General features: G+C 50.9%; 1 protein-coding gene across 4 annotated transcripts; it reads left to right on the top strand.

The window, feature by feature from the left end:
* The first annotated feature begins 319 nt into the window (after positions 1-319).
* CMBL (carboxymethylenebutenolidase homolog) lies at positions 320-22907 on the top strand. Of its 4 annotated transcripts, none has more exons than XM_086676014.1 (6): positions 320-498; positions 12712-12945; positions 14107-14214; positions 18811-18953; positions 20999-21090; positions 22157-22907. In XM_086676014.1, the coding sequence occupies exons 2-6, from the start codon at positions 12731-12733 to the stop codon at positions 22334-22336; spliced, it is 738 nt and encodes a 245-aa protein (XP_086532140.1). In that variant the 5' UTR covers positions 320-498; positions 12712-12730; the 3' UTR covers positions 22337-22907. The 4 variants fall into 4 exon arrangements, with proteins under 4 accessions (XP_086532140.1, XP_086532132.1, XP_086532152.1 ...); XM_086676006.1 differs by having other exon boundaries at positions 12709-12945; XM_086676026.1 differs by lacking the exon at positions 320-498 and adding an exon at positions 521-695.
* Positions 22908-26318: the final 3411 nt, after the last annotated feature.

The following is a 26318-nucleotide window of genomic DNA, read 5'->3' as shown; positions in this document are numbered from 1 at the left end:
AACTGTGAGACCATGACCTGAGCCTACGTCCCATAAAGTGGGCCACACACCAACTGAGCCGCCCAGGCGCCCGGTAACGACTTATTTTTAAAAACAGCCTAATTTAGATTTACAACAGGGAAGTCCCAGGCCCTAGGAGCCAGGCACTCTCGTAAATTTCACAGGCCGGCTGTCTGGCTGCTTTTGGCTTTCCTCCCCCGCCTCCTCCTCCCCCTCTTCCCTCCCGTCCCCGCCCCTCCCCTCCTGCCCCCCGCACCCCCCCCACCCCCACCCCCACCCCCACCCCCGTACGCTCCGAGCCTCCCCTCCCCCGCCCGGCCTTCCCGGGAGGCCTGGAATCCCGGGCAGCCACTGGCCCGTGGGGATCCGCCGCCCTCCGTCACCGCGCGTCCACTTCCGTCCCGGCGGGAGGCGCCTCCCCTCCGCCTGCCCCGACCGTCCCCGGGCCCGGCGGGCAGCCTCGGCGCGGGGAGAACCCAGGCTTCCGGCGGCGGACAGGTAGGTGCGCTCCGCGGGCGCGCGGAAACGCGCGCGGCCCGGCGCCGCGCTAACTCGGCGCGAGTGTTTGCAGCAGCTCGAGCAAGTCTGCCCTGCGCACAGGTCCTGAGCCGACCAAAAAGTCCTTTTCCCAAACCTTTTCCCAAAGCAGCAGTACATTATCACCGCAGAAAAGCAACCTGGGCCGGCCCACTTGGGTATGTTTTCCTGTCCTGTTCAGCCACCTCTGTAAAAAACCTAGCTGCAATCGTGCTGTGCAGAAACTCGTTATTTATTTTTTCCATAGAACGCTGTGTCCGGAGCCTTTCTTCCATGCCTTCGAATGGAATACTGTTTGTAATTATTGTCCTACAAGTTGGGCATTTCAGTTGTGTGGTTTTTGCCAGTATAAACCCATGGGAAAGATGAGCCTATTTGCATCAAAATGTAACCAAACCAAAGGAGAGTTTGTCCCCCCCCCCCCCCTTCCAAGGGCTGCAAGCCAGTACGAATTGACATCAAGCTTTTGCAGAGGAGAAAAACAGGCGATTTATTGGTGTGACCCCCCCCCCCCCCAGGAGACCCGGGGGAGCTAATGCTCCAAAGTCCAGAACTCTCGGATGGCTTGCATGAAGGTTTTTAAGGGCAAAATTTGGGGGAAGAGGTCTTGTGAGAAGGTGGACACCTTTGATTAGAGGCCCATGAGGTCCTACTAGCAGGTGACCTGGTGCCACTTCATCTGGTGCCCTGGAGGTCTTTTCCATTTCAAGGGGCTTGGAATCTGGAAAATATCTTTATTTCTTATGTTAGAAATTAAAGCAAGCATTCGTATCCCTTGAGCCTAGGCCTTTTTGTTCCTTGGCTGGTCTGGTTGTGCCTTGGGTAGATATGACCTCTGGTGTTTCATCCTTTCATCTGAACTGACAAGAGGGATGCGGCCTTCAAAAAATCATTATAGGGGGCACCTGGGTGACTCAGTTGGTTAAATGTCGGACTCTTGATTTCAGCTCAGGTCATGATCTCGAGGTTCGTGAGGTCAAGCCCTGCATCGGGCTCTGCGCTGACAGTGTGGAGCCTGCTTGGGGTTTTCTCTCTCTTCCTCTCTCTGCCCCTGCCCCTGCTGTGTGTGCTCTCTCTCTCGCTCTCTCTCTGTCTCCAAAAAAAAAAAAAAAAATTATTATCCCCATTTGGCAGTATTTCCTTAGGGTGGGTACTACTGGGTCTAGAGAGGAGACCGTGGGTCTAGCATCATGGCATCTTTGGTGCTCGGTACCCGGTGCGTGTTGCCAAGAAGGACCGCACGGGTCACCCACTCAGCCGTGTGGGTTGGCAGGCAAAAGTGTCTCCTCTCCTAGGCCTTGCTGACATAGGGGACTGCGATCAGGTCTCCTTGCTGATGGAAGATATAAGCTGATGTTTTCAAAGCCCATTTCAAATAAGGTGGTCAGAAGTGAGCCCCACAGGTGTCTGGGGACATGCTGTCCAGGCCTCAGAACAGCCTGAGAGATGCCAAAGGCAGCCATGTGATTGGCTTGTTTGCAGGCCGGTGGGTCCTCATCATATCTACCTTTCTAATCAATGCTGTCTAGACCTGTCCCCTATGGAAAATAGAAGCATGATTGAGGACAAATAGATCTGGAGTTGTTGAAGTTGGTAGAATCATCTGTGGGTAAGTAGGGCCCTGCTTTCCCAGCTGCAAGATCAAAACTCAGTTGCCAAGCAAGTTCCTGCAGTGTTTACCCAGTGAAGGGAAAACACTGAGCCTTCCCCTTTAGCCACTGCCTTCCCCTGTTACCTTTCAGCCTTTGTTTGCTTGCTGATGGTTTCCAAATCTCTGAAGCTTCTAGAAATTTCTTCCTGGACTTCTTTGCTTGTTGCAGTCCCACCTACGCCAATTCCCTTCGCTCGTTGAAATCTGTTTTCTCTGTTTCTGCTGGAGAACTTCACTGCACCGGGAAGTCTGACTTCTGAGCTGTTTACGTCCCTGAGGGTATGAAAGTAGGAAAACCCCATCCTCTGGGCCATACGTCACCATCCATCTCTCACCGTTTTGACTTCTGGAGAGAAAAGGGGAATGTTATTCAATAGTGTTGTTAAAAGAGCATTTTCAGGGGAAGGTGAGAGCGTGACTCTCAAACAGACAGAAAACTGAGCACATGTTGGGGTGCCTGGCCGGCTCAGTCGGTAGAGCATGCAACTCTTGATCTCGGGCTTGTGAGTTCGAGTCCCACGTTGGATGTAGAGAGATTACGTAACATTTTTTTTTTTTTAAATTTTATTTTTTTTCAACGTTTATTTATTTTTGGGACAGAGAGAGACAGAGCATGAACGGGGGAGGGTCAGAGAGAGAGAGGGAGACACAGAATCGGAAACAGGCTCCAGGCTCTGAGCCATCAGCCCAGAGCCCGACGCGGGGCTCGAACTCACGGACCGCGACATCGTGACCTGGCTGAAGTCGGACGCTTAACCGACTGCGCCACCCAGGCGCCCCGTCATTTTTTTTTTTTTTTTTTAAATGAGCATGTGTTAAAGATTCTATTTTATTTATTAAAGAAGGAACCAGGCAGATTTTATAACTGATTCAAAAGAGAAATCAAGAAGGACAGGTATATATGGGGCAAAGGAATGCCTCAGGAAGGTTCATGTTAGGGGAAGGGGCGGGAGCTTTTATCCTGATGGGGTCCCAATAGTTCGTTTTTGCTTTTATTTCCCTCGCCCCTGGAGACACGGCAAGTAAGCAGCTGCTGCGGCCAAGGTTAAAGAGGTTGCTCCCTGTCTTCTTTCGTAGGGTTTTGTTGGTTTCCTGTCTCACATTGAGGTCTTTCATCCATTTTGAGCTTATTTTTGTGTCTGGTGTAAGAAAGTGGTCCGGTTCTCCCAGCACCATTTGCTGAAATGGGTGATGGGCATTCAGGAGGGCACTTTTAGGGATGAGCGCTGGGTGTCCTATGTAAGCGATGAATCACTGGGTTCTACTCCTGAAACCAAGACTACATCGTATGTTAACTCACTTAAAAAAAAAAAAAAAAAAGAAATGGAAAAAAAAAAGGAGATAAGGCAGGACATGTTAGCTCCTTGGAATTGGCATCAGACAGGTACCAGTGATCCCCATGGGTCTTGACGGGTGATATTGTGGAGGTGCTTGGTGCGTGAAGCAGGGCTGCAGGGGGCTGAAGAACAAATCATTCATTCATGGCGTTTGTTAAGGAACAGAAGGCAGACCTTATTCAGGACCTTTGGGATAGGTGTAGGGTCCACCGCAGTGGGGTTTTACAGTGGGGGAGAGAGATTGGGCTCAACCCTGGAAATAGCAAAGAAAAGTGAGGATTTATAGCCAGGGAGTGGGGTGGTGGGGGTCAGTGGATGGAAAATGACTAAGAGGAAACATCACAGGGGATGGGAGTTCTGGATAAACCGACCTAACAGGGTTCTTGCAGGAGACAAGCCAGAGAGATCAGACATCGCCTGGGGGTGAGGGGGTGGAGGATGAGCAACCAGATCAGATATCAAGGGTCAGGGATTCTGTGAAACTGACTTAGCGGGATTCTTACTGAAACTAGGCACAGCAGAGATGCATCCAGAAGCCCCACACAGGCCTGTTTGAGAAGAGAAGTCAGTGGAGCTTGGTGAGGGAGAGAAGGTTGGTTAAGGGGCCGTAAAAGTCACTGTGGGAGAGTGAGCCTTGAGATCAGTCACATGTTGGTGGCATCTTGGGTGAATGTCATGGGCGGATCATGAGCATTAGCGCTGCTGGCCAGTGTGGCCTCGCCAAAGAAGGTGCGAGTCAGGCTCTCCTGTGCAGGGGTGCGTCTCAGTTATCCTTGGCACCATGAGGAGGGTTCTGAGTTCAGAGGCTTCCCTAGTGGAGACCACGGATCTGGTCTCGAGGTGGCCGGTGAGTTTTGCCAAGCCCACCTGTCATGATGCAGGAAAGCTTTTCCTCTCCTCCTCCTTCCTCCTTCCTCCTTCCCCCTTCCTCCTTCCCCCTTCCTCCTTCCCCCTTCCTCCTTCCCCCTTCCTCCTTCTAAGATTTTATTTTTAAGTTATCTCTACACCAGCATGGGGCTCAAACTCACAACCCCGAGGCCAAGAGTCGTGTACTCCATGACAGAGCCAGCCAGGCGCCCCAGAAAAGCCCTTCTTGACACATTTTATAAGCCTCCCACCGTCCACGTCAGACCCCCTGTCCCGTCCCTAAGTAGGCGGAAAGCGCAGCACCGTCGCTCACGCAGAATGACCTCACGGTGAAGGTCATGCAGAAGGAACTTCGTGTTTCTGTAGAAAACCTCGGTCATCCGTGGGGCATCCTTCCCGGCCCGTGGTCTTTGAGCCGCTGCAACTCCTTCTTTGTAAGTGGCCGGTAACCAACAAGTTAGTAAATTCTGTCCTGTGTGGTGGGATTCATGGCTTCCTCCCTCCTGCGGAAAACTCCGTTTTCTGTCCTTCTGTAATTTCAGCTGTGCTGTCGTCCATATACATGTGTGCTCTTTTCTTTTTTCCTTCGAACCAGTTCTCACATCTGCCTCGTTCCTTCTTCTTAGAGAAGTAAAATCCTTCACGTGTTCATTTTTGTAAATCTGCATGAGAGTCATGGTTTTCCTTTCCTTGTGAAAATTATCCTTTAACAAATGTGTCATTTGGGGGAGGGAGGGGGCAGAGGCAGAATCCTGGAAGGGCTGTAGGGATTTTAGTGTCCTCCTGTCAGTAGGGCCCGCCTGGGTGTGCTCCCCCAGGCGCTTTCCCTGGGAGCCACAGGGGAGCCACAGGGGGGCCACGGCGGGGCTGTCCATGGAAACCAGCTTCCCTGCCCTGTGGCCTTGGCCCAGGACACACAATGCACTACTCTGCTACATGAGGGGTCTGGCCGGAGTCCCGCCTTCCACAGCCAGGCCTCTCCCTGCCACTGCCTGCTTGCGTAAGATGCATCCAGACAGTGGCTCTCCTGGCCATAAACATTCCTTCTGGAAAGTGCGTATTAATTGGGGGCGCCTGGGTGGCTCAGTCAGTTGTGTCTGACTCCTGATTTCGGCTCAGGTCATGATCTCAAGTTTGTGAGTTCAAGCCCTGCATCGGGCTCTGCGCTGAGGAGTGGAGCCTGCTTGGGATTCTCTGTCTCCCTCGGTCTCTCTGCCCACCCCCCCACTTGCTGTCTGTCTCTCTCAAAATACATAAAAATAAACTTTAAAAAAAAGTGGGTATCAATTGAAGATAAAGTAAAAAGATTCAGGCTCAAAGCCCCTTTGGAACGGCAAGGATTTTTCGTGGTCTCCAGGTCCCCGTAGGACAATCCAGGTAAGCAATCAGCGTAAGGAATCGGCTGTCAACAAATAGCGCATTGGACGTAAAATTTACCGCTCTTGGTGCTGGATTGTTGTGACTTCTCTTGCTAATAATAGTTTCATAACATAGCTTGTGAAAACAAAACCCGTGGGGAATAGATTCAAATCTTCTTTGAGCAAAAGACCAGCTCTTAATATGTGTTTCCTTAAAATGTAAGGTATTTGCCTTCCAGAATATTCTGGAAAGTATAGGAAATAATCTAACAGCCACCCATATTCATGTGACCCACGCAAAACAGTTGGAACATTTTGTCCTTAATCAAAACTTTCTGGGGCTCCTGGCTGTCTTAGTCGGTACAGCATGTGACTCTTGGTCTTGGGGTTGTAAGTTTGAGCCCAGTGTTGGGTGTAGGGATTACTCAAAAATAAAATCTTAAAAAAAACCAAAAAACAACTTTCTTAGGAAGTTAAATGTAACAAATGCAGTTAAAGCCAGCTGTCTCCATCCTTTCTCCCTTGCTAGTAACCACTGGCTAATGTGATTTGTTTTATTCCCATGCATCACACTTTTACTACAGTATATTTATTAATAAAATAAGTACTATTTTGGGTTATTAGTCTTTATTTAGCATCAAAAAGGACATTGTCTTTTTATATAGCATTATGTTTCTAAGATTTATATCGGTAAATACACGTGTAGTTTATTCACAGAGTAGTTATGAATCTATTTGTTTCCTGGGGTGGCCGTAACAAATTACCACAAACTGGGTCACTTAAGACAACAGAATATTTTTCTAAAGGTTTTTTTTATTCTTAAGCCATCTCTACAGCCAGCATGGGGCTCGAACTCACAATGCCGAGAGTAAGAGTTGCACGGTCTACACGCTGAGCTAGCCAGGTGTCCCAGGACAACAGAAATTTATTCTGTCACGGTTCTGGAGGCCAGAAGTCTGCAGTGAAGGTGTCAGGGGGGCTGTGCTTTCTATGGACCTACAGAGGGGGGATCCTTCCTTGCTTCTCTCCCAGCTTCTGATGGTGCCCGGCCATCCTTGGTGTTGCTTGGCTGGTAGATACTCCAGTCTCCACCTATGTCTCCATGGGGCCTTCTCTCCTGTGTGTTGCTGTATCCAAATTTCCAAAATTAGGGGCAGTGGCCACCCTAATCCAGTATGACCTCATCTTAACTTGATTACCTCTACAAAGCTCTATTTCCAAATAAGGGCACATTCGTAAGTTCTGGGAGTTAGAACTTGAACATACCTTTTTGGGGGACACAACTCAGCCCACCATAACGACTAAACCGCAGTTGACCCTGTTTTCCTCCTGAAGGTCAATTCCATTGCTTTCGGTTATTGCCGCCAGGAACACGCCTTCTGTCCTCACCACGTGCTCATACACACAGGTGTAAATCTCTCTAGGGAGTACACCCAGCTGTGGCATTTCTGGGTTGCAGGTGTCTTTATCTTTGACTTTGCCAGACCTTACCGGACCAAAGTAGTCTGTCTCGCCAGAGTTTGTATTTTGAGTTTGTATCAGCTCACGTTCCTTCCTCTTTCCCTGTATGGTCACCAACTCTTGGTGTTAACAGACCTTGTTGCCAAGCTGATGCAAAATAACGTCTTTCTTAGGTACAAAATAGTATAATTTCTTAAATACCAGTGAGGTTGAATGTCTTTTCAGAGGTCTGGGTGCCACTCAGGGGTACCGTTTTGTGAGTTGCCTGTTCAGATCTTTGGAGCATTTATCTCTTGGGTTTGTCTTTTCCTTGTTGATTTATACGGATTTTCCCTATATGTTATCTGGATACTAAATCTTCTGCTTTGAGAATAATATCTCAAATAATAATATCTCTTCCCCACCTCCACCACCCCCTGGGCTGTTTTGAAGCACATCCTAGATGTCTGGCTGTTTCATCGGTATATACATCAGCAGGTGGCTATAAAAGATACAGAGGGGCCCCTGGGTGGCTCAGTCGGTTGGGAGGCCGACTTCAGCTCAGGTCATGATCTCGCGGTCCGTGAGTTCGAGCCCCGCGTCGGGCTCTGTGCTGACAGCTCAGAGCCTGGAGCCTGTTTCGGATTCTGTGTCTCCCTCTCTCTGACCCTCCCTCGTTCATGCTCTGTCTCTCTCTGTCTCAAAAAAAAAAAAAAGATACAGATACACACACACAAAACCATCACTTTGATAGTTGTATCTGGCCCTTGCCCACCAGTCCGTTAACAGTAACTCTCAATATCATGAGACATCCAACCAGTTCAGTCTCCCCCAGTTGTCTTATAAGTGGTTTTTACAGTCACCTACCGCTGTGGATTGCATTGTGTGTCCCCAGAGTTCATAGGTGGATGCCCTAACCCCCAGTGTGACGGTATTTGCAGGTGGGGCCTTGGCCGATCAGGCTGAGATGAGGTCATGAGGGTGGGGCCCCATGGCGGGATTCGTGCTCTTCTAAGAAGAGGCCAGAAAGCTTGCGTGTGAGGACACAGCGAGAAGGCGGCTGTCCGCAAGTGAGGAGAGTCCCCCTCAGAGCCCCACCTTGCTGGCACCCTGACCTTTGACATCCAGCCCTCGGAACGGTGAGAAACACATTTCTGTTGTGTCAGCTGCCCGGCCTGTGGTATTTTGTTACGGCAGCTCGAGCAGACTGATACGTACTTAATGAAATTTATTAATCTTTTTCTTTATGGTTCATGTTTTTGGGTCTAATGTAAGAAATGCTGCCTTGCTCCAAGATTCAAGGAAAAGGTGTTCCCCTTTATTTTCTTCCAACAGATGACTTTTGCTTTTCTACTCAGGTTTCTAACCATCTGGCAGGGCAGCGACGTGGCAGGTAGGGATCCACTGTGATCTCGGCGCATCTTACGCCCCTTCGTTGGCCAGTCCGTCTTTCCACCTCGGCTCTGCCTGTTCACCGTGGATCCGCCTGCCCCGTAGTGACCTCCAGAGCCTGGTCTGTTCTGCTGCATCTCGCTGCCAGCCTCAAGCCACCATCCCGGACCTGGCTGGGGGCGCATGGCCTCAAGGACCGTGTACAGTTCCCTGGTCCTTCATTTTCCCACTTCTTTTGCCCCTCCCCTCCCCCCCCTCCCCCCCGCTCTCACCCTGACTGTTGACTCTGCTCTCAGTTTTCTGAGCAGATGCGCGGAGCGTCCTCGGCCCCCTGCCCCGATGTCATCCACCCCTCCTCCGCCTCCCCTCCTGGGACCGAGGAGGACCCGTCCACGCTTCCAAGGAAGGTGGGTGGTCTCCTCCCTGGGCTGACCCCAGCCCCCCTCCCCTAGCTCACCTAGCTCTAGGGTTTGTGAGCAAACAGCTAAGAAAGAATTTTGGTGCTGAAAGGTGATCTCATTATAGCACGGGGACAGGCCCTGTGGGCAGAAAGAGCTGCCCTGGGGTTGTGAGGAGGGACTGGTTGTGTACTTTTAAGTAATTAGTGGTAGTTAGGGAGAGCTCAAGTCCCTAAGGAACTTGGAATCAAGGCTTTCAGGACCTTGAGGGGCTAGCTGCTGTTAAGATAAGGTTACTTTTAGGCTTTTTGTTTTTTTTATGTTTATTCATTTATTTTGAGAGAGAGAGAGAGACAGCACACGCAGGGGAGGGGCAGAGAGAGAGAGAGAGAGTCAGTGCAGAGTCCAACGCGGGGCTCGAACTCGCACACTGTGAGATCATATGACGTGAGCTCAAAGCAAGAGTCAGACGCTTAACCAACTGAGCCACCCAGGCGCCCCAAGGTCGCTTTTAATCTTTAATAAAAGTGAACATTAAGGCACTAAGGCAGCGGTGAGTTCCTTGAGCAAGGTCACGCTCTTACGTGTCAGGTGTCAGTGGGCTGCAAGCTGTCAGGAAATTTAATTTAAGCTACATTTCTCTTGCCTTTGTGTCCCTCATCACCTGGCACCGTGGGTTGGGCTGGTTTTGCTTTGTTTGCCTCTGTGAGGCACCCGTTCTCATCCACCTGTAAATGTACTAACATTTCTTCCGTTAAAAAATAAAAAGACCTGTTGCTCTCCCTTCCCTCCGTCTGCTCGCTCTCTTGGCCCCTCTTTCTGGTAAAAGCCTCGAAGAACTTCTGTGTTCACGCTGTCAGGTGCTCTCCTCTCATTTTCCCCCGAGCCCGCTTGCCGTCATGGCCACCAGACCTGTTCTCGTGGAGACCACCCTGACGTCCACGCTGCTGAGCCCTGTGGCCACCCCTCTTGCAGAATGCCTGTGTCTACAGTCTCCCTCCTTGAAAACTTGTCTTCATGTGGCTCCAGGCTCGTGAATGGGGGGTTCCTCCCTTCTGACTGTTTATTCTCAGGCTCACTCTTTCCCCAAAGCTTTTAATGGTGAAGGCCCCAGGGCTCGCTCGCTCTTCTAGATCCTTCTTCTTCCTTATCTCTTCTTATCTAATCATTCCTTTAATCATGCCATTCACGCTCGAGGTTTCCAATACTATGTACTGCTGATTCTCGTTATTTACAGTATAGTTGACTTTGTACAACATCGGAGTGGGGGGGGGGCGGTTAGGGGCATGGACCCCTGTGCAGTCAAAAAATCTGCATGTAACTTTTGACCCCCTCAGAAATGTAGTTCCTTATAGTCTGCTATTGATCGGAAGCTTTTCTGGTAACATAAACGGTTGATGAACACAGAGGGTGCATGCTCTGTGCGTTATACACTGTAGTCTTACAATGAAGTGAGCTAGTGAAAAGAAAATGGTAAAAACATCATAAAAAAAGAGAAAATACATTTGCAGTCCTGTGCTGAATGTATTGAAAAAAAAAAAATCCACGTGTAAGTGGACCGTGCAGTTCAAACCTGTGTGGTTCAAGGGTCAGCCATAGAACGTGGTTACGTTCTATAAAGTCACAGGGACACTGAACTAGCAAATACTGAACCATGGCTCCAAGAGGAAATACAGGTAGGGTTCTATGAGCCTCTGGTCATGTTTCTGTCGACTGATCAGTGCATAACCTAGTTTTTTGTGTGTTTCTGTGTAGAGACACCTCATTTAATACATAGGTGATTCATTAACATTGAACTCGCAGTCAACAGGTGTAATGTGTGCCTGAACTAAGCTTGTCTACTGCACACGTTATCTTTGTAGGCACATCATAGCCTTCGTGCCCTATTACTAGACAGCTCTTCACTACTGTGCACGGAGTCCATTCTTTAAACACCGCAATCACCACCAAAAAGCACAAAAATGCAAAAGATGTGGCGCTAAATAGAAAGCGAAAAGGATACTTGTTTACAGCGTGAGGGCTGATATGGGAAGGCGGGGCGTTGCCTTGTTCGACCTTGGCCAGGACCTTGCATGTGGGTGACTCAGATTTTTCAGTGCTTTACAAAAGTCCGTGGATGGTCGCAGTATTACTGCAAGTATTGATTTTGGAGTTGCAAATAAGTTTTGTGACTAGGCAACTTCACGTGCATGGAAGCGGCAAAAAATGAGGCTTGGCTGTGTAGGCTGACCATACTGTATCAAGTTTGTGCTTCCGGCTTGGACCCCTGCCCCAAACTTGCTGTTCTGCGCGGTCCACGGAGCTTGTCGAGCAGACATTTCAGACTTCCCAGGCTCCGCATTTAAGTCCTGACCTCTTCAAACCTGCTCTTCCCAAGTGTCCTCCTTCTCAATTAAAGACAGTTGCTCAGGCAAAACCCCTCATCCTCCTGTCTCCTCTTTGCCTCAGTTGGCTTTCCCTGCAAATTCTATCCAGACCCCAGCCACTGTCAGGGCCTTTATTGTCCCTCTTCAGTGGGTGGTGTATTTTGTTTTTGTTTTTCTTAATGTTTATTTATTTTTTAGAGAGAGAGAGAGAGCACAAGCAGGGGAGGGGCAGGGAGAGGGAGACAGAGGTTCCAAAGCAGGCTCTGTGCTGACAGCAGCAAGCCTGATGTGGGGCTTGAACCCACGAACCGCAAGATCATGACCTGAGCCGAAGCCTGACGCTCGACAGCCACCCAGCTGCCCCAGTGGGTGGCGTTTTTTGTCCTGGATTGGGAACGTCTTGCTCTGAGTAGATTTGCTTCTGCTTCTGCTGGTGCCCAGGGATTTCACAGCCCAGGGTCAGTTATTGGGTTAAATGTCATAGTCTAGGTATTCCTACTTTGAAAGGACAGTGGGGGGGACATTTGGGGGGTTATTTTTACCTTCTCTGGGTTTTCTAATCACAGTCTTAGTCCTGGTCGGTAGAATTTTCTTTTTTTTCTTTTGTTATTGTTTTTTGTTTTTACGTTCCCCACTAAATATAAACCTTTTGGGGCTCTGACACTGCATGGGCTGTCAGCCATGGATCCCTATCTTGTGGGGTCCAGAGGCCTCACTGGACACATCCTAAGCATCGGGTGGTGTTAGAGCTCGTTCCTGGGTTTAGCCTTCTCCCCAGTATCCCTGGGCTCCCTCAGTGTCTGCTCATGCCAAGCTGATCCTGGCTTCAGGTCTCCTCTCCAATCCTGGCTAATCCAATCCTCTCCAATCCCTTCTTTTCCTATGAGTTCCCCATTTTAATTTTTATCCGTTGGTTACATTTACTTAGGTATTTTGAGTGTTTGTAATGGGAGTGGATTCCTGTTAGCTCTCATCTGCCACGTTGCTGAAATCCCAGGTTATCAGTGATTTCCTCCATAAATACACGATATGTAGAGTTAAACTTAATTATTTTTTGTACTCTTTTTTTTAATGTTTATCTTATTTTTGAGAGAGACAGAGAGAGAGAGAGAGAGCAGGGGAGAGGCAGAGAGAGCCAGAGACAGAATCTGAAGCGGGCTCCAGGCTCCGAGCTGTCAGCACAGAACCCAACGCGGGGCTTGAACCCACGAACCGCGAGATCGTGACCTGAGCTGAAGTCGGACGCTTAACAGACTGAGCCACCCAGGCGCCCCATTTTTTGTGCTCTTGATTTTAATTTACTTACTGCTTACAGTCTTTGGATTTGCACCATTCAGATCCTAATGCATGTTTCTCTCTCAGTAGCCCAACTTAAATATCTCCAATGGCTAACGAGGCTCATCCTTGTCCGTGTGACATTGGCCATAAGATAGAGTATGGAGGGATGGGGCGCGAAGTTCAAGTCGAGCACATCAAGGCTTATGTCACCAAACCCCCCTTCGACACGGGCAAGGCTGTGATCGTCATTCAAGACATATTTGGCTGGCAGTTGCCCAATAGCAGATACATGACTGACATGATCGCAGGAAATGGATACACGTATGTATGCGGTTCTGTTTCTTCACTTCATGGAAACCTCTGTGATCTATCTTGATCCCTTCAGGGAAAACAAAACCACGACACCCTGACTGTGCGCTAAGCTGTCGACGTCCTTGTCTCGCTGGGCACAGGTAGATGGGGAAGGTGAATCACACGAACCTAAAACGGCACCTGGAGGCCACAGCTCCCACCGCTCCCAGCCCAGTCCAGCCAGCAGGCTGCCTGGGGCTGGGGTTTCTGTTGCCCAACGGGGTCCTTTGGGTGGAGACAGAACACGAAAAATGAGCAAAGCCGCCCGTGATCTACAAAGCCCCCTCACAGGCGTACAAGTCCTCTCTCCTTCAAAACGACCCCCTGAGGTTGGGCAGTGCAGGGTGCAGTCTCTTCTTCAGGTCAAGAAAATGAGGCTAAAAGTGGGTAAGCGACCTGTTAAGGTTACAGGGCCGACTGGGACTTGAACTTGGATTCTTCTGACCCAGGCTTCAGGGTTCCTTCGACGCCAGGAAGGAAGAGCTATGCTCCTCCATCCCTGGCGATGACCTTTATTTTCGGAAGCAGGTCTCTGGCCAAAGCTGTGTTGACCCACCCTCCGGGGTTGACGGGATGGGGGGGGGTGTTCGCGGACGCAGTGGACTGGCTTGTTTTCTCTGCGCGGCCCATTTCAGAACCTGCAGTAGACCTTCCCCTCCGGGCAGGGGGCGGGGGAAAACTGCTTAGTCATGGTGACTAGACATGCTCCCCAGATGTACCCTCTGACCTGAGGCTAACTCGAAAGGCCAGCTGAGCGTTGCGACTCCTCCAGGGGGTCGGGGACACCCCTGCGCTCACCACCCCGCCCCTCCCGGGCCCATGCCTCCCGGGTCTCCATCCTGTGCCATCAGTCTCATGGGGAGGGCGCCCTGTCCGACTGCCTCGTCATCTCGGATGGGCTGGGCTGCCGGCGGCCGTCAGAGGCCGTGCACCTACGCTTGTGAAATCCGAAGTGGTGTGGCCCGGTGCCAGCTGGCCTCTCGGATGTGATCAAAGCTGGCTCTCGTGGGCACGACTTTTCTTTTCCTCTGAAGCAGAATCTCCCTCGTAGCCCGGGTCTTAATGAGCGTAAGCAAATACCGAGTGCCGCCAGCTCCAAAGTGAAGGTCAGTTGACGTCCCTTTTTTGCAGAGCCATCCTTCCAGACTTCTTTGTGGGGCAAGAACCCTGGCAGCCTTCTGGGGACTGGTCCACCTTCCCGGACTGGTTGAAAACAAGAGACGCCAGAAAGATCGACAGGTAAGTTATCACCCGTATTTGTGCTCCCCCTCCTCCCCGCCCCAGGGCCCCTGGAGAGCAGAGAAGCGCGTGTGACATCACCACTTGGGCGCCCACCCTCCCTCCCCTGTGGCAGGACTTCCATGGACACATGCTTTCGTGCAGCGCAGAGTGTGTCCCTGGAGGTGAGGTCCCGGCAAGGGCTCCTGCGGTGCCAGCAGGCTCGTCTGCTTCCCCCTTCCAGAAACTTCATGGCACTGAAGCCAGGGGAACTTTGTGGAGGTGCTGCTTTGCGGGCGGTACGATTTCCCTTGACACGGGGGCATTCGGGGTCCACAGGGTGGACATTCCTTCCTTCCTGTCCTGGCTGCAGAACCAGTTGAGACAACGGGGAGAGAAAAGACGCCAGAGCCAACACCAGCCCCGGCTCCGTTACCGCTCAGCTGGTTGGAAACCCGAAGGGCCGTCCCCTCCCCCCAGTCGAGACCTGCCCCTACTTCCCCCCTCCACCCCCGCCCCGAGACTTTGGGTCTTTACGCCAGGGCTAGACTGCCATCGTGCCAGGACCCGGGGAGCATTGAGAGGAAAAGCAGGGGATCCCCCAGGATCTCAGCCTTTTAGGAAATTAGCTCCAGGAGTTCAGAAGCAAGGACCAGACCTCCCAGCTGCCAGTCAGACACCCTCTTCTGTCTGGACTCAGTGTGGAGGGGGAGAGGGGCAGGATTGTTCTCTGATGCCCAGTTCCTCCTGAGCAAGTAAACATGAGCCCAAGGCAAAGGAGCTTCCCCACCACCAGCCTTGACTCTCACCTTGGCCACTTGTCCTGAAAGCCATCCTTCCCTGTCACCTGACTTTCTCCCACCATGCACCTGAGCCTTGTTTTTTTTTTTTTTTTTTTTAATTTTTTTTTAATGTTTGTTTATTTTTGAGAGAGACAGAGACAGAATGCGAGTGGGTTAGGGGCAGAGAGAGAGGGAGACACAGAATCCGAAGCGGGCTCCAGGCTCCGAGCTGTTAGCACAGAGCCCGACGTGGGGCTCAAACTCACGAGCTGTGAGATCATGACCTGAGCCGAAGTCGGACGCTCAACCGACTGAGCCACCCAGGCACCCCGAGCTTTGGTTTTGATAAACTGCTCCCCCAGCCCAGCTTGGCGGAACTAATAATGTGGTCCCCTGCCTGTGGCCGCTGGGTCCCTGGGACTGTCTGTTCTTTTCTTCTATCACCAGAGTGCCCTCCAGAGCTGGCCCCTCCTTCCACTGGGCTGGTGGACGCCAAGCAGACCTGTGCCCGTAGCCCCAAGGGGCCTTGGGTCCTGTTGAGTGCCCCTTCCTGCTTCCCTGGCCCTGCCTCACTCCCCGCACTCACTGGGCCACCTTCTTTTAGGGGCCTGTGCAGGGTGGCAGCGCGTTGTGGCTCAGGCCAGGGTCATCCTAGGGTCTCTGTGCAGCTTGTGGGGCGTGGGGGGTGCTGCCCGCTGCCTTGGGAGCTCCCGGCAGGCGTGGCCGAACACCCGGGGCTGTGTTAACAAAGTCGTCGTCCGGTCCCTCACTGTCCTTGGGATGGCCTCTGGATGTCAGCCGCCTTGTCTTTCTCTGCCCCATCCTGAGGAGTCTCCCTGGGATGAAGGCCTGGCTCCCCCACCTCAAGTCAGGGGCACCTCCAGGGGCCAGGGCGCTCCAGGCTCCCCTAGGGAACTGTCCGAGGCCGGCATGGAGATTGCCACTGCCAGGTTCTCCCGAGCAGACCCCACTTCCTTCCCTCCTCTCCCGCAGTGCTGGCCCTGAGATTCCTGGAATAACTCCCCTGCATGCTTACCTTTCCCAAGTCCCTCCTGGGGGACCTGCAACCTCAACCTGAAACCCCAAGAAAAACAAAAGGAAGCAAGAAGTTCAGAGCAAATGAGAATTAGAAGCACAAGAGGCTGGGATGTGAATGCAGAAATTCAGCTTTGCATGTGGGGCCGGGGTGGGGGAGGGTCGCTGTGTGGGCCTGCCTTCCATTTGTGAGCACAAAGCAGAGGGGTCGTTTCTGGCAGGTGTGGGAGCAGGCCAGTGGGACTCTGCCACAGGGGAAAACGAGAGCTATGCACTTAAAAAAATTTTTTTTAAAAATATTTATTTTGAGAGAGAGAGAGAGACAGAGTGCGATCAGGGGAGGAGCAGAGAGAGCGGGAGACACAGAATCTGAAACAGGCTCCAGGCTCTGAGCTGTCAGCACAGAGCCAGACGCGGGGCTCGAACTCATGGACCGTGAGATCATGCCCTGAGCGGAAGTCGGATGCTTAACCGACTAAGCCAGCCAGGCGCCCCTAAATAAAAATGAGACATTAAACAGAAACACTGACTTTGAAAGGAGACTGAAACCCTTGTGTCTGGTCAAGTGTCTTTTGTTTGCAAGTAACAGAAAACCCATCTTGAATGCTTACTGTTTACATAGTCATGGGATATTTTGGTTTATAGAACTGAGAAGAGGTCGTTTCTGGTTTCAAGCAGGGGTTGGTTCGCAGTACAGAAAGTATCCCCAGGACTTGCCTTCCCAACGTGTCTCCACTCCACATCCTGTGCACTGGCTTCATTCTCAGGCAGCTTTTGCCTCTGGGTGGCAAGATGGCTGCCGCAGCTCCAGCCCCCACATTGGTTTCTTTTCCCGCAAGCCAGTAAAATTCTCATTTTGCCCTGATGGTTATGACTCAGTCACAGGTCCATCCTTCAACCAATCACTGTGGCCAGGAGATTGCTATACTCTGGTGGTCAGCCTGACCCACATACTTCACTCCTGGAACCTAGGGCAGAGTTCCCAAGGTATAAGAATCAAGCATGGGTTGGGGGAGAGGTTCATCCAAGGCTAAACTTTGGTGCTCCCAGAAAAGTAGGGAACACATTCAGAGCAGCACGAGCAAAGGCCTGTTCACTCGAGTTACAGTATTTTTATGGAAATGGCCTCTTTCTTGTTCCCTCCAATGAAGGCAGTTATTTGTTTTTTATTATCATTATTGTTTATTTAATTTTGAGAGAGAGAGACAGAGCGTGAGCTGAGAAGGGGCAGAGGGAGAGACACACACAGAATCTGAAGCAGGCTCCAGGCTCTGAGCTGTCAGCACAGAGCCTGACGCGCGGGGCTCCAGCCCACTGACCGAGAGATCATGACCTGAGCTGAAGTTGGATGCTTAACCGAGTCACCCGCGCGCCCCAAAGCAGTTATTCTTGCGATCAAAGCATTGAAGGAAAACCTAAAGCCCCAAATGTCAAAAACCGTTGCTTGTTCCATTTCAGTTTGCAGAACTACTTAATTTCTGCTAACATTATGAAAATAACTGCACGCAGTGGTATGATACACGTATTTAAATGTGCTCAAGGATATGCTATGACTAAAGGAGAAAGGAAGGAGGAAGTGCAGTGGGATGGCTTTCTTTTTCTTTTTCTAACTTGTAAACCACAGTTCTTCCTTATCAGATCAAGCAGGACTTTCTGGCTGGCCTCGAAGCCCTGCCTCCGTTTGGGTGTATTGCTTTTAGTTGAAAACGCAGAGTTCCAAACAATCAATTTGCAAATGAGCCATTTACCAGACTGGGCCACTATTCTTGGTCCTCTCCTGGCTTAAATAGTCCTGGTGGCTTTCCAAATCCCCCCCTCTGCTCTTTGGGGACACCAGAGGGAGGAGTCCGGAGGTGCTGAGTTGGGATGTTAGCTGAAGGGGTGAACGTGCCAAGTTAGAGAGTTAGGGGAGCCGCCCAGTTGCGGCCGGTGCCCGCCAGAGGAGGGCGGGCCCGGGTGCTCGCTGGGGGTGGATCTTGGGATCAGGCCTTAGGAGTGGTGCTTTGGCCTTTGGCCTTTATCCGGAGGCTTCGGAAAGCCAGAACTCTGCTTCCAGCTGGCATGCGAGCTGGTCTGATGTGTGGTTTGCTGAGAGCCCTCCGGCAGCCCTGACAGGTGGCTGGAGGAGGCTGGGCTCGGAAGGGAGACCCGTGGGGAGACGGGTGGGGGGATGTGCGTCACTCAGGCAGGACGAAAGTAAGAAATCTCAGAAGGTCAAGGAACAGCGGATGCCGAAGCCCCTGTTACTGTTGGTACAGCACTTGCTGTCCAGCTCACTCCCCAGGGGGCTCACAAAATCCCTCTTGATTGTGTGTGTGTGTGTGTGTGTGTGTGTGTGTGTGTGTGTGTGTGTGTTTCGCTGTTGCCTCCCCCGCCACCACCGTGCCCCTATCTTATTGAAATATAATTGACACACAATGTTGTATAAGTTTAAGGTGTACGATGTGCTCATTTAGTACATTTATATGCTGCAAAAGGATCGGCACCATAGCCTTAGCCCACACCTGGTCCTGTCACATAGTTGCCGTTTCTTTTTCACGGTGAGAACATTTAAGGTCTACCCTTTTAGCAGCCTTCAAGTCTGTCACACAGTGTTGCTCACTGAGGTCACCGGCTGCACCTTATACCCCTAGGCTTGTTAATCTTCTAACTGGAAGTTAATGTCGTCTGTCCAGTCTCAGTCTCTCCCCCACGCCCCACCTCCGGTACCCACTCTGCTCTGTTTCTCTGAGTTTGGCTTTGTAGATTCCACATAGAAGTGATCCGTATCTGTTGATTCTTGGATAACTTTCTGTCCTAGAGAGGTCGATGCTGTCTTGAGGTTTCTGAAACAGCAGTGTCACGCTCAGAAGATCGGCGTCGTGGGATTCTGCTGGGGCGGAGTGGCTGTCCATCACGTGATGATGAAATACCCAGAACTCAGGGCAGGGGTGTCCGTCTACGGTAAATCTGCCTTGTGCATTTTACGCGATGGGAACAGGAGTGGTTGAGGGACACCCGGGAGCCTCTTCCCAAACTAACGGTTCGGGGAGCAGCATAGACCCAGCTGTGCAGAGATGGCCCGTCTTGAGGGAATTGGCTTTAAAAATGTGAGCGTGGAGGTGGAGGTTGGTAATGCAGTAACCAGAGGAGTCACCTAACCCGAGGTCTCAATTTCTTCACCGAGGATGAAGGGGGTCACATTTATTTCTGTGATAATGGTGAATATCAAACAATATTCTTTACGAGGAACATCTGTGAAGGTATTTTTCCAAGATAGCAGTTATTTTCAACCGCATACACACACACACACACACACACACACACACACACACAGGCACACAATATAAAGGAAGGAAAGAAAAGGAAAAGCGATTCTAAAATGTAAGTAGCAACATAAACATTGTAGCCAAACCAACCGCACGTATGATAGCAATGAGATAAGAACATTCCATCTCTATATAGAAATGGCATACTAAGTTCACAGTGTAGAAGCATTCGGACCATAAAAATGTTAAAAAAAGAAAAAAAGATGTGGAAGGCAATTTGGCTTTCTTTCATGATAGTATATTGTACAGTTACACAAAGGATTCTTATTTGGATTAATGGTTTCTTGCTGTGGCATTTTTGCTTTTAGCAAGAAAAAAAAAACCCCTTTAAATAGTAACTTACCCCAAAGTTAATAGTCAGTTGTCAGCTGCCGCTGTGCAGAGGGGGCTGGCTGTTCCGGGCCGTTCGGTGCCCTGGTGTGAAATAGCCTGGTGGACGCCTCGCCAGCACCCCCTGCTGGCCGCTGTTGCACACTGCACGAGCTGCAGAGCCTGGCGGGACTCCAGAGCGTCAAACCTCTGTCCAGCCACACAGTGTGGCCTTAACAGAGCGTGGCCATCTGTCCTGTGGCTCCCTGCTTCTAGAGACGAGTTCCAGGTTGAGGGGAGGCTCTCTGGGCTCCCGCAGGAAATGGAAACAAAAGATTTCCATTATTTTCTCCCTCCTGACTGGGACCCTGTCCGGCACCAAACTCGAGTCAGGCTCCACGGTGAGTCTTCCTTCCGAGGAGGCCCCGACCGGGCTCTGACATTGGCCCATTGGGGCAGTTCAGAGAGAACCCCCTACTTTTGATGTCTGTCCAAGTTCCTCACACCCCGCCTTCCGTCTCTTGTCAGCAAGAACCCTGTCCTATCACCTGGCCAGAATCCGTCTTACCCCAGTGTTTCCTCTTCGTAATTTTCTGCCCACTGCCCCGCACCCTGCTCCTTGGCCGTAAATCCCCACTTGTCCTTGTATTTGGGCGGAGGGATCTCTCTCCCCTCACACCCTCCTGTGCGGTGGTCCCCTTTGAATACAGCCTCCTTACCAAGTGTCAGAGTAATCTTTCCTTTAACACTACGGTTCTTCTTAGAGGGGCAACATATGGTACCTCTTTTGCTTATTTTCCTGTAGGAGGGGGCACACCCACGGTGGTTGTCCCCAAGGCAGGACAGGCTTCTGACCAAATGCTCTGTGATTCTGAAGGATGAAAGGTAACTTTTGCAGACGGACCAGGTGGCACATCTGAGACTTGACACTCGTGGTCTGGTCTGGGCACGGTTACCCCGTGGAACGCTGTATGGACGAGGCCCCTCGGCATACTGAGGCCAGAAGCCATGGGGCTTGTGTGGACCTTGAGAAACTTCTAGAACAGTGGTGGTCAGAAGGTGCAGATGGAGAGTCGTCACTTCTTTGTAAATGAAGGCGTGCCCCACGAGGAGGGAGTATTTTCGGGGCTGCTTCTGTATCTTTGCGTGCAAAGCCGCTGCAAGGTCTAATTCCGTTATTTGTGGCCTGACCCAGTGAAGGAGGTGGAGAGCAGGAAAGTCGGGCCACTTGCGTGGAATTGCTAGAAAGAAAATAAACAAAACCCCCAAAGCACAGATTTTACTTTGAAAAAAAATCAAGCCAAACCCACATGGTTTTCTGAGGCACGTGTGTGGAAATCCTACCCCCGTGTCCCTGTCCCCAATTTCCAGGCATCATCAAGGATTCTGAAGATGTGCACAGTTTGAAGAACCCCACGTTGTTCATTTTTGCCGAAAATGATGCTGTGATTCCTCTTGAGCAAGTAAGTTGGTATCTTTTCTCATTTCTTTCTTTTTTTGCTTATTTTCCTGTAGGAGTGGGCACACCCACAGTTGTTGTTTCGATTTTTACTTTTTGAGGGAGAGAGCGAGTGAACTCAGGGGAGGGGGAGAGAGAATCCCAAGCAGGCTCACACTCAGCTCGGAGCCCGACACGGGGCTCAATCCCACAACCCTGAGATCATGACCTGAGCCGAAATCAAGAGTCTGATGCTTAACTGACCGAGCCACCCAGGTGTCCCTCATCTCTGTATTTAATGACATGATTTGACCTTTTGGGGAAAATGTCTCAAAGGGTTCATTTGTTCCTCCAAACATTCTCAACATGAAAAATTTAAAGATGGGTTTTATTGGGGAATTTAGGGATTGTAATCCTCCGAATGTGCTCTTGGTGGGGCCTGGTTACTGGGCATAGAAGCTCGGCCTCCCCATCCTCCCACATGGAACCCGGGAGTTCAGATAAAGTGTGTTCTTAAAGACATGAGCGTGTTGGGGATCCCGGCTGGCTCCGTCGGTGGAGCATGCGACTCTTGATCTCGGGGTCGTGAGTTCGAGCCCCATGTTATGGGGGATAGAGTTTACTTTAAAAAAAAAAAAAAAAAAAGAAAAGAAAAAAACATGGGTGTGTTAAACCCAGTATGTTGATAAGAAAAAAGCAGAAAATTGTGGTTCAAAAGCAGTCGCTTAGAAATTATTATTCATTACTAATACACTATATTAATATAAACTTAAAACAATTTATGCTTGACTATATTGAGTATTTTGTTATATATCGAATGAGTACTATATATTGAATGATACACAAAAGATACTAATTTAATTTCAAGAAATTGATATTTATCGAATTTTTACATTGCTTGGGATGCTCTCCTTTGCCAGAGCCGAGGACTCTTAGTTGTCAAATTAAAAGTAACAAATCCACAGTAGCTACGGAACTTAAGGCACCGATGTTAGACTTCTTTTATGAGCATTCAGAGAGGATTTGGAGAATGGAAAATATTACCAGATTGTTAAAGTCATACTTTAACATGAAATCTTCTGCATTATCAGGTCTCTTTGCTGACCCAGAAGTTGAAAAAACACTGCAAAGTGGAATATCAAATTAAAACATTTTCTGGGCAAACCCATGGCTTCGTGCATCGAAAAAGAGAAGATTGTTCAGCCGAGGACAAGCCCTATGTTGACGAGGCAAGAAGGAATTTAATTGAGTGGCTGCACAAGTATGTTTAGCAGGGGCCAAGGGTGCACTTTCTCAGAATAGCTCGCATCCAGAAAATTGCTTTGGGATACTTGGGTCGTTTAATTTTTACTATCTTGATGTAAAATAAATCCAGGAATCCTGAAATTCATTATTCCATCTCAAACATAAATGCAGTAGGAAATGTTAATGCATGATACAATTTAATTTTGAACACATACACTAAGGGAAAAACAGGTCAGTACCTGAAGAATTCGAATGGTAGAGTTAATATCCTGTTAGCAAAAACCTAGGGCTGTTTATGGACCAGCTGACAGCTCAGCCATGGACTTCGTGGTTCTTCATTAAGTACATTCTTTAAAACGATGGGTGTGGCAGAGCCATGAAGAGCATGAATTGTAAACTCAGATTCAAAGCCCAGCTTCCTTGGGCATTTGTCTGTCTTAATACGGATGAGTCGGTCATGTTCATGGATTGCACTGTGAGAAATACTGAAGCTAAAATAGGGTTTCGTTGACCTAATTATATTGAGCCAATAAACTTACTTTCTGAATGTGTGGCTTTTTCTAAAAGCTAATAAAGAACAGTGGATTAGAGTGACTATCTGGCTGTCTCCCAAGGAAGTGATTTTCCAGAACGTGGGCATCTTCGGGGCCCAGGGCCTGGGATTGCGTCAGGAATCACTCGTGCATTCAGTTGAAGGGTGGTGGCATACAGGGTCACGCTTCGGTTTTTATATATTTTCATTGACTCATATTAAATCGCATGAACAGCTCAGCTCCTCGGCATTCCTGGCCACATGCCGTGCACAGCGTGGCGGTAGGAGCTACATGGGGCGGAGCCAGTCGGCACCAGTAAAGGCCCTGCCTTCTTCTAGCCGCGCCGTTGACTTTCCTTTAACCCGGTTACCCTCCCCCCACCCACCCCGTGACAGTCCCGCACTTGGTGTTCTTCTGTGCCAGCTGAGAGTTTTACTTTGCAAACTAAGCAAGCCTCGGCTAGACGGCTGTGCACTCCCACTGGCTCCTGTGAGTCTGCAGATGCAGAAGGGTCACCTCGTGTCCCCTCACACCCCGGCCCCGGCCCTGCCACAGGTGCCCTCCATCCGGTGGGACCAGGGGGAGGGCATTTTGCTTGGGTCCTGGGTTGAGGGTGGGGCTCTGGGTGGAGAGGGGAACTCATGGCACTTCCACTCTGGGAGCCAGGGACGAGAAGGGTGTCTGCGGCTTCCAGCATCCACACGCACCCCTTCCTTTCTTTCATCGCTGGGCTTTTGGAGTCCCATGTGACTGATGGCTTTACTTTTTTCTGTGACAGCAGAGGGGTGACGAGAAAAAGGGAGGAGTGATGTGGACCTCACCCCTGCAGGAAAATGGAGAGGAGGGGAGGGATTCCAGGGCACTTAGAAGAGAACTGGGAGGGCAGACACAGCGACCCGTCCGAGGTCTGTGTAGAGATTATGCTGGACAGGGAATCCGGGAAGAGAAGCAGGGCCGTCTGGAACATCAGGTTTCTCGGGCTGCGAACAACAGAGAGCCTAACACTGGCTCAGAGAAGAACACTCCTAACGGGGTCCGAGAGTGGTTCAGGGCCCTGCTGACCTCAGGACATGGGGCAGGTGCCTGCCCGTCCGGGCCCTCTCCTCACGGGCGCACTCTAGGCCTCTGCCTCACAGAACACCTGCCAGAGCAGGGAGGGGGGGCAGGGACTGTTTGTACCTATTCTTATGAGGGAGGGAACTCCTTCCCAAGAACCCCCTCTTAGTCTTGGGCTCCCAGCCTCCAGAACAGTGAGAAAGAAACACTGAAGCCACCATTTATGGGATTTTTGCTCTAGCCGGGACAGGACTGTTATCTATGGAAGTTTCGGGCTTACTCTATCATTTTTGAGAGGTCTGTCATATATCCAATTCCACACAGTTCAAAGGTCATTCCTTCAATGGTGTTCCAGGATAAGGGGGCTAGTGCAGCGGACAGAACGCTTGTTACACGGACATGCTTTACACACTTACTGTCGCAGAACGTTAGCCGTGAGCTCAAGGCTGAGAGCTGGTGCTTCATCAAGGCCCTCCCTCAGGGAGAGCGGCTTGCTTCTGCTGTGGTGGCAAATGACTCCCGTCAGCAGTGGGAAAAGCAAGTAAGCTTAGTATAAAAATACCGTTGACCTCTTGGCCCCTTGAGACGGTCCAGGACCCCGTCTGGGACCACACATTACAACACCGCCAGTGTCTGTGTTAAACATTTACAACAGCACTTGGGACACCACAAATACCTCACACACACCTTCCCTACTGCCTCCCTGCTTTTGCCGACCTTGAACACATTTTCTAAGTAGCCGTCTCGCCTCTGGTGCTTTAGGTGGGGCCTCTATTGTGCAGGTTGCCTCCAAGAAGCACCTCAAATGCCTGCGGTTCCCTGTCCTCCCTTTAGTACCACACTTCGCTCGCCCCTGGCCCCAAACTCCTGACCCTTTAGTGGAGCTGCTTCGCCAAGAACAGAAAAGAAAGGAAAAGGGATAACGAAATCCTCACATGTGACACACCAGCCTCTCGGCCCTTCCAGAAGCATCCGTACTTGAGTGGTTGGTATTATAATCGAAAGCCAGACCATTTAACGAACACCGAGTAAGTCCAGCAAGTGTGGGAGTTGGGAACCAACAAGAGTGCTGTCCTGCGTGGGAATCTGGCCTTGGGGTCATGGTCAGCGGAAGCACAAGGGACTGGTCTTGCACTTCACGAGACAGCTCTCTGGGGTCCCCATTCGGCTGTCAGATTAGGAAGGTGGGCCCGGAGGGAAGGCTCGTTTGAAAAGCCCACCGAAGCGTCAGGTGGAGACTTCACGACCTCAGCTACCGAAGACTCTGGATCCTAGTTGACAGACTGTCTTTTACCCAGTGTCCTAATCCTCTTCCAGCGCAGAGATAAGTATTTTGCGTTATAAAAAAAAGTCGGGGGGAGAACACACATAGCTTGATGAGGGATCTGCAACTAGAACGTAAAGGTCACGGGTCACCTCGGAGAGGCCCTCTAATGAAGCAAAACCACCCCTCCAGGCTTTCCTGTTCGCAGGCCGCGTGGTTTCTCTGCCCCAGACCCACTGGGAACATGCGAGGCCCACTTTGGAGCCGAGGGGTGGTCTGGCAGCTCCTCACGCGACCACGGACCCCTTCAGGCAAGCCTGTGTTGTCTGGAGTCCGGAATCAGTCCTCACGAAGCGTGTCAGAGTCTAGACTATGGATGCACGTGGACGCTGCACCCACAAGCACATGACAGATCACAGTGGTGCCGATGCATAGCACACGTTAGAGGGACGTCCACGCTAGCTTGGGTGGAGTAGTTTTTAAACTTTCAAAACTCGATGGTCTATTCCAGAACTTCCTGAGACGGGTGCGAGCTTAGTCAAATCACCAGTGCAGCCAGAGAAAAGACGACCAGCACGTTAGGGCTGACGAGCACCCAGGTGCACAGAAGGCAAGTGAAAGGTCACCAGTCAGAACGGTTCAGATTCCGGTTCTGACCAGTTGTGGGAGGCTCCCCCTGGTGGCACACAAGTGAACTCGATCCCAAGACTGGCCAGAAAAATGGAACCCAGAGAACCACGCACACAAGTAAATGATGCACAAGGCACAGAGGCTGCGGGGACCCGGGAGCCCGACGGCTGGGCGTCTGACCTGCTCTACCGCTCGCCGGCCATGAGGTGCCGGCAGAGGATCGGGCCTCGCCTGGAAGCTGTGGGAAAAGAAAGGTCTCCGTCCAGGGTGGTGGGAGAAGCGGGAACGAGGCCCGGTCACGTCCGTCATGGTTACTTTAGGAAGGGGAATGAAGTGACAGCAGCCCACCCACATATGGTAACCTGGGGACCCTTCCTCGCACCCGGCCCACTGCTCGTGTTCCACGCCCCGCTCTGAACCTTCGCTGCTTTTGTCCCGCTGGGGAAGCCCCAGCTGTGCTCTAACGGCCCCTCCAGGTTTCTGCAGGGGGAGCAGGTGTCCGGCCGTTTGGGGAGGGTCAGGACA

This window comes from Puma concolor, chromosome A1 (genome assembly GCF_028749965.1).
Source record: "Puma concolor isolate L17-30 chromosome A1, mPumCon1.1.hap2, whole genome shotgun sequence".
Taxonomy (NCBI): domain Eukaryota; kingdom Metazoa; phylum Chordata; class Mammalia; order Carnivora; family Felidae; genus Puma; species Puma concolor.
Note: the sequence above shows the minus strand (reverse complement) of the source record. Positions and strands in the feature narration are given on the sequence as shown.

Excerpts from the sequence above, each read along its gene's own strand:
- CMBL (XM_086676014.1), top strand. The coding sequence starts at position 12,731 with ATGGCTAACGAGGCTCATCCTTGTCCGTGTGACATTGGCCATAAGATA. Across the intron at positions 12,946-14,106 it reads ATCGCAGGAAATGGATACAC|AGCCATCCTTCCAGACTTCT; the intron begins GTATGTATGCGG and ends CCTTTTTTGCAG. Across the intron at positions 14,215-18,810 it reads GACGCCAGAAAGATCGACAG|AGAGGTCGATGCTGTCTTGA; the intron begins GTAAGTTATCAC and ends TTTCTGTCCTAG.